Raw genomic sequence first — 16,663 nt, forward strand, 5'->3', positions numbered from 1 at the left:
GATGTCTGCCTTTTTAAAGTCTCCTCAAAGCCTCTCCACACTCCCTGCCACTCAGTATTCTCTGGTTCTGGGGAAGATTTCCTCAGAATGTTATAAATCCAGATACTGAGTGAGATTAATAAAATAACCAACAGTATGTTCAGGGAAATTAACAGTGTGGTCAAATGGGCATTCAAAAACTGCATTAAGGATTCAGGGAAGGGACGAGGAGCATACAGCACCCTGAAAAGCAGTTTTACTAGCAGTTTTAACAGAGCACACATTTTTTTTCCTCTCTACAATAATGAGATAGCAGAGCTAAAAGTTTACAAAATATTCCGGGGTATTGGCCGTCCGCCTGGACTTTCAAGGTCAAGCTCCCAGGTGCAGAAACGTAAACTTTAGATAGCTCCTTAACGAAAAAAAAACTCGTAGCTCTGTAAAAGCTAAAGGAACAGCAGGGAAAACAGCAGCTTTTGCAGTTCTTCCCCACTTTTGCCCCTTTTTGCCCAAATTTCTTGGCAATCTGCCCGCATTCTCCACCAATTATGTCACAGGTTACCCTAAAATCTACCGGCACCCATGACAGGGGTATAGACGGCCTGCAGGGCCGCTATCCCAAAAGGAAAAGAAAACAGGGAAAAGGAAATAAATACAGCGGCAGCGATCTAAGGAGGCACACTTATTTACTAAATACTATATCGGAATAATAACACAATATAATACAATATAATTGGAATTAAAGCTAACGAATCGAGTAAAATAAGAGAGAGTGAGTCCCGAAACCGAGAGGCCTACTGTAACTCTAGGCGAAACGGCTGGAACGCTCCCACACGGCTCTCCCCCATGGCTGGCAGGATCCAAGAGAGCGAGTCCAGCACTGAAGTGAGATTATATAGTCCTGGTCATATGACTGACCGTGGTGCTCCCTGGGACATGTAGTCTTCTTTCTGTGAGCAGCAGATTCGTCAAAATTATCTATGCTTAACATGATGTTATGATGTGGAATACTGATAGCAAAATTACAACATTGCAAAACCATGACAGAACTGAAGAAAGAGAGACTTCTTTAGCTGCTTAGTTCTGGAGATATTTAAGATAACCACTGTAACTTTCTAATCGAGAAAAGTGAAGAAGTGCAAAGATACAGCTTTTGATGGATTTCTCTGAAAAAGCTGATAAAACATTTTCCACCTCATTTCAGTCATCAAAAGGCACACAAGTCAGTGCTGAATTGCTGCTAAAAGTGGAAGTTATCTTTTTAAGCAAATTTATTTGTATGAGCAATGGAAACAAAGCCTTCCAACGTAGAAACAACATCCTCCCTCCATACAGTATATTTGAGTTATATCATTTGTTGCTGCAGATTGGCTGTGGGGCTTAATAATTCCAACCTGAAGCAATGTGTACTTGCTACCTTTTGACTTTAGTACTAGTATCAGTAGGTTTATTGGAATGGGTGCATGTTGCTTAGCGTATGTCAGTATGAATCCTGCTGGTAGTGCCTACCACAGCAGTGATTTATTTGAACTGATCACTGATAGCTTTTGTCTTGTACCTACTTATGTTGGTCTGCCAAACAAAGTAGCAGAGACCCTTTTGGAGCTTTGTCTCTTTTGTGAAGGAGATGGAATGTGACCCATTAGCCTGGTCTTGTAATCCTCAGTTCAGAATGAACTTCGTGAACGAGTTCTAAAAACTCCAGAACTATTTGTGTGTTCTAATCACCACAGTCTGAACTGTTGATAAGAATCTTGCCACAGAGGTTTTTAGCAAGTTAGACCTTGTACCTTGCTCTTTATAAATCTGAATGGATGTTGTTAACATTTCTTCTTCCTATGGGAATCTTTTGGAAACCACTGCCTATTCTTTGTAACGTAGAGGATATAATACTGAAAGCTCATCTTCTAGAAGAATCTAAAATATTTAAAGTATTTCAGAGAAATGATGATCCAGATTGCTAGTAAGTGAGGGACAAAATAGCTGATAATCAACTTTCAGGTAGGCAATGTTGTATGATGCTAACATGAGGGAAGTTGTATGGACATGATAGTATTTGACTTCAGTGCTTACTGACTTCTATAGGACTGAAAGACGTACTCAGGTATTGACTCAGAACATTAAAAAAAAAAATAAAAAACTTCCCGTGCAGTTCCATGGGCTACGAAGAACTGGAAGGAACAGACAGGAGTGTTGTGGTGTTCTGCTCTGATGAGGTGGTAAGCACAGCAGTACAACATAAGGTTTATTCAAAAATAAAAACACTCTCCTTATTTAGAAGGAATTCATGCTTAGTGGCTGAACAGCTATGTGGGTTTCATCTTCAGAGCTCCCTTCTGACAGCAAGAATGAATTTGAGGATGTCATTAAGAAACGTCATCTGGGCAAGAGAGAAAACAAGACATTGACACTTAGGTTTTGGCTACTGCAGAGATCACATGCAAAATCAACATGATTATGTATCTTTACGTACACCTGAGAAGCTTTTGAAGGATTGATTTGTTGCTTTCCTCTAAGGAAAAATTAAATTATTTCTTTAGAGAATAAAGGAAGAGCATCTGTTGTTTGTCTTGAGCTTCAAATGAAGGATACTACCTTATTAAGGTAGTTCCAGTAATTACTTGCTCAAAATTAGAGAGCTAATGAGCTTGAAGGCCCTGTGACATTTTTATGAAGTCTGAGAGTGTATATAAATACAGTGTGACTTGAGAGGCTGAACTCAGGAAAAACTTATTTCCTAGAGGACAGAACAGCACTGGAACAGATTATCCATTGGTAATGAATTCTTTGTCTTCAGAGCTTTTCAAGACCTGGCTATAATCTGGCAGTAATCTTCCTTGAAGTGGCAGGTTGGGCTAGATGGTGAAACTGGAAATCTCTGTATGATCAGACAGCTATAACATCATCAGAACTGCAAAAGTGTAATACAGTAGCCTGTATGACTAGAGTGCTGATATGGGTAGATAGAAGCTTCTTATCAAAGTTACAAACAATCCAAAATTGAAGTCAGGCAGGTTTTTTTGCAGGTGTTGAATAGGTCAAGGGGGAAAGGGTTTTATACACTTTACCTGCAAGGAAAGGAGAAGACTGAGGAATGTGATGATCAGTAGCAGTCTTAGTTGAGATGATCATGAGATAATGATCATGACGTTCCTGGTCACCAATCTGGAGAAAAATGGATTTGATGGGTGGACCACTCACTGGAGAAGGAATGGACTGGATGGCCACACTCAGGAGAGTTGTAGTCAGCAGCTCAGTGTCCATGTGGAGACTGGTGATGACTGGCATTCCCCAGGGACTGGTGTTATTTAACGTCTCTGTAGGCAACATGCACAGTGGGATTGAGTGCAAGCCACAAGCCCCAAGCCAACCTCATGAAGTTCAGTAAGGCTAAGTGCGAGGTCCTGCATCTGAGTTGGGCCACTCTCAGGCACAGACATAGGTTGGGCAGAGGATGGCGTGAGAGTGGGTCTGAGGAGAAGGATTTGGGAGTGTCGATTGATGAAAGATTCAGCATGAGTTGGCAGTGTGCAGTTGCAGCCCAGAAGGCCAACTGCATCCTGGGTTACGTTAAGAGACGAGTTACCAACAGGTCGAGGGAAGTGATTGTGCCCCTCTGCTCTGCTCTTGTGAGACCTGACCTAGAGTACTGTGTTCAGTTCTGGAGCCTCCAACACAAGAAGGACATGGAGTTGTTGGAGCAGGTCCAGAGAAGGGCCACAAAGATGATCAGAGGGCTGGGGCGCCTATCCCACAAGGGCAGACTGAGAGAGCTGGGGCTCTTCAGCCTTGAGAAGAGAAGGCTCCAAGGAGACCTTATAGCGGCCTTCCAGTGCCTGAAGGGAGCCTCCAGGAAAGCTGAGAAGGGACTTTTTATAAGGGCAGATACTGACAGGACAAGGGAAAATGGTTTTAAACTGGAGATGGCAGATTTAGACTAGATATCAGGAAGAAGCTCTTTACTGTGAGGGTGGTGAGACACTGGAGCAGGCTGCCCAGTGAGGCTGTGGATGCTCCCTCCCTGGAAGCATTGAAGGCCAGGCTGGATGGGGCTCTGAGCAGCCTCATCTAGAGGGAGGTGTCTCTGCCAGTTGCAGGGGAATTGGAACTAGATGACCTTAAGGTGCCTTTCAATGAAAACCATTCTATAATTATATAATTTAAAGTCCTCAGGGGGAATGGGGATGTCAAGACCCTGGTCCCTGGGTGAACTGCCTTCATCATCCTTAGAAAACTGGCAGCCAATATCCCTTGAGAGACTGCCTTCAAAGGATAAGAAACCCAAAAGAGATGATCAGTCTTCAAGAACTCTCAAAGAGCAGAAATGATCCATTCTGCTATGCAAGAGTATGGACAGGCATAGCAGGTGGCTAGTGAGTTTGAAGAGAGAACACCCAACAAATCTTCAGTGCTTAAAAGGAAACATACAGACTCAGTGGCAGGCTGTCAGCAAGAAATATGTAGGCATTTCAGGTATATTTGGAGTGGAGTTAAAAAGACTTGTTGGAGAAGGTCAAAAGAGAGGCTTCTGCTGGACAGCAGCAAAAGAGATGACGCACTGATGAGCAGAGCAAGTAACTTAGCAATAAAGGACATGGAAAGAGCTGAAATACTTGTTACTTTCTTCACTTTAGACTTTACTGAAAAGGTCTGCTTTCAGGATGTCGTACATAGTTGTGGAGTCACAGTAGAGAAGAGTTAGTTTAGCAACTGGCAAACTGAGCATGTGCAAGTCCATAGGAGAAAAATGGGAAACGTCTGGTGTTGGGGGAACTGCTTGCTCTCTGGGGTCTTTGAAAGGTCATGATCAGTTCCATGATTACCTGAAAAAAGCCAAATCTACTTATTTTGAAAAGTAAAGCATGTGGCTACAGGGTAGACCAGACCTTATAAAAATTATAGGACAAGTCCTTATAGAGGTTATTTATTGGTGTGTAAACACCAAGATTATGACTGTGAACGAACTGTAGATTTACTAAGAAGAAACTGGGCTTGACTAACCTGATTGCCTTTTGCAATGGCATGGGCTGGCATTGTAGACTTGGAATATTGGTTGTTTTAACTTCAGGAAAGCTTTCAGCATAGTCTCACTCAGTATGGTTGTAGCCAAACTGAGGAGATACTGTAAGTATACAGGTTGAGTAGAAGGTAGCCGAGGAAAACATTTAGATTCAAAGAACAGCTGTCAGTGATTTGAAGTGTACTGCCTGGTTTGCTAGTGGCATTCCTCAGTGGCTGATCTTGGTGCCAGCACTGTTTAACGCGTTCATTAGCAATTTGGATAATGGAATATAATACAGCATTGTCAAGTTTGCAGATGACATCAAACTTCGGAAGAATGCTTGGTATGTGGTAAAACAAAGTTGCCATTGAGAGAGATCTTGGGAAGGTAGAGAAATGCAGTGTCAGAAACCTCCTCAATTCTCGCAGAAGTAAATATGAATTCTTACATCTGGGGTGGAGCACCACTGTGCTGGCTACAAACTGAATACTGTTTGGATAGGAGCCTACACATTTTGATGTACCACAATACAAGCATGTATCATCAGTACACTTCGGATGTAATGAAGGTTGACTGCCTGGTCTGCATTAGTAAGAGTGTAGCCAGCAGGTTGAGGGAAGTTAATTCTTGGTACTCATTTAATTGCTTCTGGAACAATGGCTTGCATACACAAGGAATTCTGGTGAAAGTGTGAGTAGAACGCTTGTCAGCTATAAAGATCATGAGGGAACTGGCTTATACAGTGTGGAGGACAGCTTCAGGGAACTGGGTTTGATTAAGGCAGCAGCTAAGAGTGTGATCTAATTACCTAAGATAGGTCTATGGAGAAGGAGCCAGACTTCTTGAAGGTGCAAAGGGAAGGAACGTGTGTTAGCACAAATTGTAGTGAAGGCGATACTGATTGAACAGTAGAAAGTTCTACACTGTTGAGAGGTCAAGCACTGAAACTGCCTGCCTGAAGAGGTAGGAAATTGCCTTTCTTATTGACTTCTAAAATTCAATTGGACTTGGGCCTGAGCAGCCTGATCTAATTTTGAGGACAGTCTATTGAAGTTAGAAGAATCTCAATTGTTAGTTTAAGTAGTGCAGAGTTTCTAGCCTCTTGTCTTCATCTTCTTTTCAGATAGGGAGGACTTAACTGTTAAAACAGCACAAATTGAGTAAATCAAGGAAAACAATTCTAATGTTCCTTGTCCTCATCTTTCAAATAATCGCTTTTTATTGAGTGTTCTAATTAGTGCCTCTATGGTACTTTTCTCTTGCCCCTGAATCTGGACTAGACATCCCCCTTGGATCCTTTCTGATCTGAATGTTCGTATGCAGAGATCCTTCCCATCCTGCTTCTGTGATTCCTCATAGGATGTCTTCTCTGACATGCAGAAAACTCGGATGTACAGTGCAACTTCTTGTTGCAACTTATCTGCATTTGTTCAACGTCAGGTAGATAGATAAAGAAAAAAAAAAGTAGGAATGAGTATTTTAGCATCATATTTGTAGGAACAAATATGTCGTTTGTCTTGAGAATCAATACTTGTCCTGCTGCTTTCCTGAAACACATTAAGAAATGCTAAGTTATGTATGATGTAGTAGCTCACTGTCTGAAGCACAGCTACTGTCTTATAGATAATGTTGTTTTACTGAGCTTTTCCTCCTTTCTAATTCGTACAGATTGTACTGGCTGGAGAGATTAGCAGTCCAGAGCCAGTTTCAGATTGGTTTGTGTAATGCTTCTGTTGCAGTTATATGATGGAAACCCTATGATGGTGTTAATCATTCTTTTTAATTTTCTAGCCCCATCAAAGAAGAAAGCAAGGTGAGAACATAACTTTGATAGGAAATCAAAAGAGATTTTTAATGAAATCACTTTACTTAAGTACATTTTTTCTGTAACAAATATCACATACAGGGAAAACGTATTGTCTTTCCCTTATACTTCATCTTGTATAAATTGTTGCTTTCTGCCTGAGAGGAAAAAAATCTGAAATAAAATTTGATATTCAGTTCATACATAGTGATGATTTTTGAAATGTTATGTGGTTTACACAATTCAATAGCAGTCTTATGTACTCCTGCACAAAGATTGCTATTCAAATGTCAGGGTGTACAGTTGGAATAATGCAAGTATAATTGGAAATAGATAGCTGGACGGTATCTAAGGAAAAGACTCACCAAATCTGAGGCCTTCATGCAAGATGAATGCTCAACAATGTCAAGTGTCACCACACGGGAATGATCTCCAGAAAGAGATGCTACCTTGGTGGTGGTCAGCCCTTAAATGGGATCTAGGAGAGGAGCAGCCAAGCTCCACCCCTTCCAGTAGCACAGCTGAATTACCTTCACCTGTGCTCCTGCAGCTGCTCTGTCACTTGCCCCACATGGTTAATCAGAGGTTCAGGCTGTGATCAAGAGTTTGCCTTACACAGGGTATTACCACTTTCTTTGGGATGCCATTGCTTAAGCTGTAGAAAAGGCACCTATGTTCATGTAGGAAGGAAAAAAGCTTCCATTACTTTACTTACCACCTTGGTGAGTTCATCAGTAGAACCGTTGTTGTTTTTTGAGCATCAGAGTAAATACTTTTAAGAAAATACAGTAGTTTAGGTATAGAAAGTATTGTTAAGTTACATACGTTTGGAAATTGAAATATTTGATCCTAGACATCAAAAGTCAACCTGACATTTTAGTGATCTTTTAGATGTGTCTTAGTATTTCTCTTTCTTTTTAAGGTGGGAAGATGATCATAAGCATGAGGTACGTAGAAGTAATAATTCTGCAAATGCCTTAAGTTCTAGCAGTTTCCTTATGCTTGCTTTGCTTCTTTTTCCCCCCCCCTGAAAACTTCTGCTTTTGAGCTTCATTTCCCATTTTATTGATACTATTCCAGAAACAAAGTAACTGACTTAGTGACCCGAGTTTTATGTTCATCACACCACAAGGGAAATTAATACCGTATGCCAGGATATTTACCCATTCAGTTCACATGATTTCTGTTTAGAATCACTGTGATTCTGGCCTGTGTCTGCAGGCCAAGCATCCCAAATTATACTACAGTTTCCTCTGTCTTGCCACTCTTTAGATTAGAGATGTTCTATTCCGGAGGCTTGGTTTAAATCTTAAAATAAATACAAAGATTTATCATCCTTTTTTTCCTAATTCAAAAGTGAAATCCTAAATGATCTCTGCATCTGGCCTGTGAGGAGGCCTATTTGGAGTCTAATGTTACAGCTGTGGTATAAAACCACTATATTTTGTTTGTGTTGACTTTTGTTGTTGGATAAAAGATTAAACAGTCATGTTTTGTGCGGGAAGGTGTTACAAATACTGTGTATTCATTCTTTTAATTTTTTTTCCCCAATCCCACAGAATGATCCTTTTTGGAAACAGAAAGCTTTGGAGTTCTTGGTACGTACGTCAATAATTGTGATAAGAATTTGGTAAGTCTTAGCAGTCATGGAGCTTCACCAGTGTGAATCACTGAGTGCTGTAAAGGAGCCTTTGATTACTGTTCAAATTCATTTGACCCCAACATTAATTTCTAAGGTACATTTTTATGGACTTTGCTCTTTGAGAAGCTCAGAACAGCGTGTTGGCTTCAGTGTGCATGGTCTCACTACTTACTGGACCATTCTTCTCTCTGCTGAGGAGCCACCCTAACAAGCAGCTTTAGCAGCTGATAACGATGTTGGAGTGGAGAAGTTCTGTCTGTTCAGTTGCTGTTAGCAGTGGCATAGTGAGCCTTGCTTTGTCGTTGGAATCACAGAATCATAGAATCACTAAGATGGAAAAGATCTCCAAGGTCATCTACTCCAACCAGTCACCTACCATTTCCCCACTAAACCACACTCCTTGCAGTGAGGGGCCCAAAACTGAACACAGTACTGAGCTGTGGACTCACCAGAGCTGAGTACAGGGGGACAATCACTTCCCTGTTCCTCCCGGCTGCACTATTTCTAATATAAGCCAGGACGTCTAACTGTTTGCCTTTGCCATTTTTCTCAGTGAAAGTCTTGCATTGTTAAATACCCTACACTAAGCATTATATCATTTCATTTAAGTCTGAATTGCTTGTTTCTGCTCTGAAATCACAAGTCAGCTGATCTGAGAGGTGTGCTTTGTTACCATCTGAAGTGTTTTTGACTCTTTTAGTCTACTGCTATTTATGACTTCAGGAAGAGTTATAGGAAAAAAAAAACCAAATCTGGAGATAATCAGTAAACTACCAGAAAAGCTTGGTAGTTGTTGACATATCTAATATTCCATGTAGCTTCAGGCTATTTCTATTCTTTTAATTCTCTGCAGTCATTTATATGTTTGCACACTTTCTTACTATTGTGATTTAATATTAAGACAGACACACGTAACTTTTCTGTACTTTATATAGTTACATCCGTCTCTCTTATAACTCTGCATTCCAAAAGTATACATAGGAAAATGATGGTAGAAGCTTTCCTCTTTCTGTTAGCAAAGTGACAGTATCCGAGGCATTTGATAAAGTTGCCGAAGTTTACTTTTTATTGAGTTTTTGACAAAAAGCATAAATTTAACCCTTAAGTCTGCAACAGAATGTTCATTATTGTCAGTATGGGATTGCTGCAGACATCAAGGGTTATGTTGTGCCTCTTGGCAGGATATAACTATATTTACATTTATATATTTTCAAATATGTGCCTGTGTATGTATTTACATGTGTATTCTATATTTCTTATGTGTAGGTGAATGAGCTAACAGTGGTTATACCGAAATGAAAGTATAATTGATCTATCTGTGTATGTGACTCTTAGGTGTCCCAACGAGCTAGTAATTCTTGCTGCGTTTCTTAACAGGAGACTTTTCACATCACCTCAGACTCAGAAGCAACACGTGTTGTTCGTGTTACACAGGAACTCACGGAAGCTTTAAAGTCCTTTTGTGAAAAGAAAGCAGCAGTAAGTGACTTCATCTTGACCAGAGTTGTAGTGATGTTACCAGTGGGAGGCAAGAGGTGGTTGAACTAATTATGTTAATGCCCTGCCCAACTGTCACAGTTCAGACATAGGCCTCCCCATTTAAATATATTTAAACTATTTTACAATTTTTAAGGTATCAAATTCATTAATTGCTTAGCACGTTTCTTTTAGTTCTTCATCCTGTTCCATCTGTTTTCTTTCCATTTTGGTGTGTTTCCTGCCTTGATTTGTGCTCCGTTTTCCATGACGATGTCTGGTTGTCATCCTTACTTTACATTTGGTCCCTTGCTTGATAGTTTTTCTTCTGTGATTAATTAAGCATTTATCGGTTACCCAGATGCGTCACTCTTTCATGAGCGTTTGGGTAAATGTTTTACTCTGCTCCCAGTTGAGATCTTTAATCTCTTAAGATGAAGGCAAGTGAGATGTTCTGCCTTTTTTGGACACCCTTAAAAACTTTCACGGCTTCTTTGCATGAAAACTGAATACCCACATTAAAAAGAATAAGAGTGTGAAGATGAACCGGAATCTGTACAAAAATGACTAACCACCTCTGGCAGCTACTGATCCATGAAATTTAGCATGTGTCTTTCTGAAAGAGATTTCAGAATGGATTCTTCAGTGTTAACAATATGCTCTATATCAGCTGAGTGATGGTAGCTCTCTTTATGCTTTCTTCTCCAACATATTTCACTACCTTTCGGAGAGCTACACTTTGAAACTGTCGTGCATTTGCTGCTCAGTAAAAAAAACAGCAAGTCAGGAGTCTGCTTACATGCTGGGTTACATCAGCTTGAAGGTTACCATTTCCAGTTTCCTGCTAGGGGATGGACAGTTAGAAGTTGATTCTTATAGGAAAAATATTCTTGCTGTTCCTGTTACAGCATTTACTGAAAAGTACAAAATGTTTCTGGACAAGATAAAGACCTTTCTTATTTAAAATACAGGCTGATCTATTTTGAAAACAGCAAAGGAAGCACGAAAGTGTCCAATCTGGATTCTCTTGAAATTGTATAAAGCCTGAGAATTCTGTTGGCATTGAAAATAGGTGAGGGCCTTCAAAAACATTCTCAAAGAGGAAGGGGCTGGAGGATGGGTCTGAAACCAGCTTGAGTTTGTAGTGTGCCCCGGTGGCGCAGTGGTAGAATTGCTGCTTGCAACACTGGTGGCCCGGGGTTCGAATCCCCCCTGTGGTGCAGGGAGTAGAAGTGCCGCTTCGCTACACAGAGGGCTCAAAACCCGGGAGTTGGACTCGATGATCTCTAAGGTCCCTTCCAACTCCTATGGTACTGTGATACTGTGAGTTAACAGTGTCTGACATGTGGTCTTTGCAGTATTTCATTTTCCTACTTCCCATGTATGCCACATTTTGGCGTGTGAGTAAAAAGTCGTTCTCATGAGCTGGCTAAAAACTGTCATTTAATCTCAGGCGGTAGCTGAGCCTTCTGTTCTGCATTCCCTAGCTAGAGACAGGATTTGCATGTACACCAGTTTTATATTTTAGCCAGGTGATGTTGAGGGCTGTGGGGCAGTGAAGAAATTTGGAACAGGTGGTATTGTTGTCCCCAGACACCTCTTTCTGCTCTCCAGATTCACACCTCTTATATGAAGTGTTTTCTAATTGTAGTTCAGTGTGGTAATTGAGACCAACAGAGAAAAGCATCATTCATATGGAGTTCACTGCCACCTAAAACTGTACTCTGCCAACTTTCTATGAGGAAATTGTTTTGATTTGTTTTTTTGAATACTGAGGATTTCAGTTTAAAAACAGTCATTCTGGACTTTTGCTTAATCTAGGTGAATTATACGAACAGACTGAGGCCATTGATGCCAATGTCTCGAGGTGGGTTTGCTGCAAGAAAAAACTTCTCAAAACCATACAAGCCATACGGAAAATACAAAGGTAATGCAGACTCTTTGTTCTACTAGTGTGTACATCTGCCATAGTGCTTTTTTACTAGAGTGCCATGTGTCTTTGGCCTCTTAGTCAGTTCAGGCTATCATTTTCTGATGCCTTCATGACTTCAGCCCTGTCTGTCTGGGAACACTCTGTCTCTCTGCATAATATTACAGAAATTAGACGTTGCTGGAAATCCAAGCAGTAGCATCTGCGTAGCTCACTGTGAAGGCTGGCATGTCAAGGTATATTCAAGGAGGTATTTCCCATTCCTCCATTGAATACCTCTGCTGATACTGCTAGGGGATGCAATGAAAGAGTTTTCTAGCTTGTTTCTTTTGGCTACTGGCCTTCTAATTGTTTGATGGTGCGTTGCCCCAGTCTATTTCCCACAAATCTTGGAGTGCACAGAAATTGAGTAAGAAACGATATAAGGGTAAGCTGCAAAAGTAGAGCTTTGGCAAATTCTTATTTGACTGTGTTTTTAGAGGATAGAGAGACTTTAACTTTTGTAAGTCTTTGTTTTTCTCTTAACTGCGGAACTGATACATTTAAGAAGAAAACAAAGGTTGGGAGGAAATGATGTGATTTAAGCTAACCCATTTTATTTCATACCCACAGTGGCTGAAGAGCACGTGTGCTAAAGTCAAAAGCATTGATACACGTTGGCTCATTATTTATAATTATTCTTACACAAAGTTAATGTTTCCCAATCTCTTCGATCTCTCCTAGATACAGCTTACTTGAGAGGCCTTTGTATGGTAAACCCACTGGTTGATTTTTATCATGCTTTGACAGTAAAGCAAAATATGGTTGAATTAAGATTACTTATTACGTAATCAGTTGGACTGAGTCAGTTATTTCCCTTCATTTATTCTTTGTTGAGCTTTGTAGCACAAAAGCTGATGTTTTCTAACCCAGTAAATAGTCAGACAAAAAGGGGCTTATAATGAATTCAACTTATATTTTGCAAACAATTGTCCCAGCTGTATTTAATGAATTAGAAGAAAAATAAAACAAGAGAGCCACCCAAACTATTCTGGTTATGTTCAATCAATGCCATGTGGTTCAGCGTGAACACTGCTCAAAAGGAAGTGGTAGTGAAAACTTTGTACCCTATTTAGCATTAAGCATTGTGTTGAAAGGTGGAAGGGCTCAGGTAAGGTACAAAGGTGGGCAATGTGGAAACAGGCAAAAAGCACTTTATGAAACCTCAGAGAAGTTGTCTTTTTGGTTGGCATTTTAATATTTTACTTGACCTCCGGTGCCCTTCCTTACCTTACGTATTTATTTCTTTATTTAGGAAATTTTAACTGGAATCAAGGTTTTTTCTCTCAGCATGAGCAGTGTGCTGCAGATAATTCTTTTGCTCCTGCCAACTCGCACAGTTACCAAGCTGATGATGGATCATCTTCCTATGGACTAAGACCTGCTGACTCTGCAGTGATGTCAGCACTCAGGGACTCTCTTGCTCTCCAGACTGGAAGTTCTGCTGGTGGTATCAGTGAATGGCTGAGGCAGTTCAACCAGTCTGCTTCGAACAATAGTCCAGCCCTTGGAGCCTCTTCTTATGCAACGGGTTCAGTGAATGAGTACTCAGCAGAGCGTATGTCCAAAGATGTGCAAGGAGACGAGCTCCCTGGCAACAGAATGTCGTATGGCAGGGAAGGTACCAGTTGGAGGAATCAACAGACGCGTAGCAAAGCAAGGGGTATAAGTGATCAGAGATTACCTTATTCCAATTCTTCATATTCTTCATCTGGAAGATACTCAACAAACTATCCTTCGCAAAGCTGTTTCTCTTACAAGGGTGATGGGTCTGTGAATTCTTGTACATTTTCTACAAATTCTGCTTTTTCAAGAAGGGGTGGCTCCAGGTGGAACCAGAACTCCAGGTGGAACCAGGGCTGTAGCTGGAAGCAGGACTCTAACTGGAAGCAGGACTCTAACTGGAACCAGGGCTGTAGCTGGAACCAGGATTCTAACTGGAAGCAGGGCTCTAGCTGGAAGCAGGACTCTAACTGGAAGCAGGGCTCTAGCTGGAACAAGGAATCTAACTGGAACTGGGAATCAAGGTGTCAAGAATATAGGCATGAGAAGTCAGGCTACAAAAACGATTGGGGTTCACGTCACTATTCTTTCTCTGGCAGCGGGTCATACAGAGATAGTGAGCAATTCAGAAGCTCAGATAAGATGTTTGGTGAAGATGCTGCTGGTCCTGCTCCCGACGTTTTGAACAGACTGGAAGGAAAGGATATACCTGTGATGACTGGGGTGCTCAGACAGCTGGCTTCATCCTACCCAGCACTTGTGAGACTGTGAATAGTGAGGTAAAGTTTCCTGAATTGATAGTTTTGTTCTGGGTCGTCACGCGACCCAGAGTTTGTTCTACTGGGGAGGCAGCTGTGGGGAGGGGATACATTGGAATAGATGTAAAATATATACATATAGGAATATGTGCAGAACCAAACTTGGGTGGAATTGTTGAAAGTATGCAAAATGGATCAAATGCATTGAAATAACAAAAATGTTAACAAAGCTGGTTTGTTATCTGATTTTTTTTCCATTTGGAAGAATACTCCTTTATGTTAGAAAAGTTTCTGCTTTGGAAATAGATTGTAAAATATTTCCAGGCCATCGGGCACGTGTTGTCGTACAGCTGCCTTTGGATGTGAGTCTGGACAATTGCAAGCCGTGCTTATGCACAAGAACCTGGAAAGTCAGTTAGTTTAAATGAAAGGTTTACTGCTATCTGATGTATTATGTGAAATAACGTGAAAGAGAAGTAACTGGTTTTTTTAATCATCTCCCCTTTCTAGAACTAAGTATTCAGACACCAGCCAGTGTGCTTATAGGAACTAGAGGAAAAGATGAAGGAGAGACAACAGCTGAACTGGAAGCAGATGAACAGAACCAAGAATCTCCGTATCTTGGATCTCAGGAAAGAGACTGCGTTTAAGAGTGTGTTTTTGGAAGGGGAAAGGGAGGTAGAGTGTCACCTTTTTAACATATTAAATGTAGCTGGAACACAAACTTGCACATAATGGAGGTGAATACTATTTTTTTTTTCTTTAGGCTTTTTCAATGTATTTGTTACATCTTAGTGTATTGCAGAAAAACCTGGTGTTATTTTTTGGAGGAGGGTGTGAATGTTATTCTGTCGGCAAAAAGCTGGGCACCCTTTTAACATCCTTTCCCCACTCAGAAAAAAAGAAAAGTTTGCTTTTATGTTAATTGTGGGGGGAAGAAGCAGCTCACTGAAAATACAGATCTGGGGTTTGAAAATCCAGATGTGCTGCTGCTCTTCACACAGAGTTCAGGCCAGTTTAGTTAATGTAAGGCTTTCTAGGTGGGATGTTTGGAGAAGTAGATACACTACATCTCTGTTGAATGGAAGGAGAGGAGAGCGTGGTGTTATTTCGTTTTATTTTTGCAGAACAGAGACGTACAACATCTGCACTTTTATATCCTGTTGGGAATGGAACTGTTGTGAACCGACTTAAAAATTCAATTGATAAATGGATCTATACTTTGTGCTGACAAAAGCATATCGAGAAATAGTAGAACTCATACAGCAATTAGATAAAATAGGGGAAACTAAATAATCTAAACAGAAATGAGCACCAGTTCACCATGTTTACCAGTGGTCCGTACTTACATTTCTTCTCTGCACATCTGAGCTGTAAAGCTCACCAGTGCTTACCTTTAGATGTCTGCTGTATATGATCATATATAGCTAACGTGGGGCTAAAGAAAAGGACTAGTGTGAGACAGTTTACTCCCAGTACTCTGTTCTGCTTTTCACTGCTCTGTTATGGGCCGTCATCTTTCATTTTAACCATAGCTGGAGTATTTTTGTCTCTGCACATTAAATACTTGTGCTGAACTCAGGTTAGTCTTCATAAGCTATGCTAATATCTTTTTGCATTCACAAAAAATAACTTTTTGGGCCTCGTCACATAAACTTATAACACAGAAGCAACAAAGCAGTCGATGATAGGGCATATACACTTGATTCACTAAAATTCTTCTATTCTTGTTTGACCCGTGCAGCAGAATACATCTGCTTTCCTTTTTCTTCACTGCCTCCTTTCCTCCAGGAAGTGTAGTGCAAGTAAGTAAGTTTCTGGAAACACAGAAAAACTGAATCAGAGTTAAGGTGTTTTCAGCTGGGGTCTCCATAGTTGGTTTATTTTTTTCTACTTTGGCCCCCTTGTGGGATGTTACTGCACGCACTGTATATCCCAGCGGCACACAGTGGCTGAATGTCTTCCCCAAGAAGATGCTCTTTGTTCCTCCACATTCCCTTATTTTTTGTTCTGGGGAACAGGTTTTGGTTCCTGCGTGTTGCACAGGATGAGTGATGTCCCAGGGGGAGGGAAGTTGTGTCATCCCTTCAGTTGCTCCTCCAATAGTATTATATAAGAGAAGACCTCCTCCTGTTTCTGTTTCCCTGTGCTGGCCAGTTTCCTTGTGTCAGCTTCTGGCTGCTTGCTCCCAAGAAACCCCTGTGCCCTGTCTTGCTCCCATGTAGTAGAGCGCTGAAACAGAATGAGTGCTGTGTGTGTTCCTGTTTCTCTGGGCACTGGGCCTTCTTTAGGAAGCAAGCTTTACAGGGTAGGCATTGATAGGCTGCAGACCGCACTGTAAATGTTTGCCATCCAACAGCAGCAGTGCAGCTACACCACGCCCTTTGGCACCAAGGCAGCATTTCTGAGGCTGTACCAGAGCCTTCTGAACCAATTTTACTTTTCCTTAAAACACCAGTGATAAAAATCCAGGATCAAGCATGCTTTGAGGGGTAACTTGTGCATTTCCCAGCCAGGTTCTTGGTATAGT

The 16,663-nt window shown here is 40.9% G+C and overlaps 1 protein-coding gene across 1 annotated transcript in view; it reads left to right on the top strand.

Annotated features, from left to right (window-relative positions):
• The window catches only part of LOC140247875 (uncharacterized), a 37,809-nt gene extending 22,569 nt beyond the window's left edge, over positions 1–15,240 (top strand). Inside the window, exons 11-17 of the mRNA XM_072328079.1 lie at positions 6,773–6,794; positions 7,708–7,732; positions 8,345–8,383; positions 9,805–9,906; positions 11,725–11,830; positions 13,128–14,154; positions 14,644–15,240. Of these exons, the coding sequence (XP_072184180.1) occupies positions 6,773–6,794; positions 7,708–7,732; positions 8,345–8,383; positions 9,805–9,906; positions 11,725–11,830; positions 13,128–14,146 (1,313 nt within the window). The 3' untranslated portion in view covers positions 14,147–14,154; positions 14,644–15,240. The remainder of the gene's footprint in view (positions 1–6,772; positions 6,795–7,707; positions 7,733–8,344; positions 8,384–9,804; positions 9,907–11,724; positions 11,831–13,127; positions 14,155–14,643) is intronic.
• The last annotated feature ends 1,423 nt before the right edge of the window (positions 15,241–16,663 follow it).

This window comes from Excalfactoria chinensis, chromosome 2 (genome assembly GCF_039878825.1).
Source record: "Excalfactoria chinensis isolate bCotChi1 chromosome 2, bCotChi1.hap2, whole genome shotgun sequence".
NCBI classification, from domain to species: domain Eukaryota; kingdom Metazoa; phylum Chordata; class Aves; order Galliformes; family Phasianidae; genus Excalfactoria; species Excalfactoria chinensis.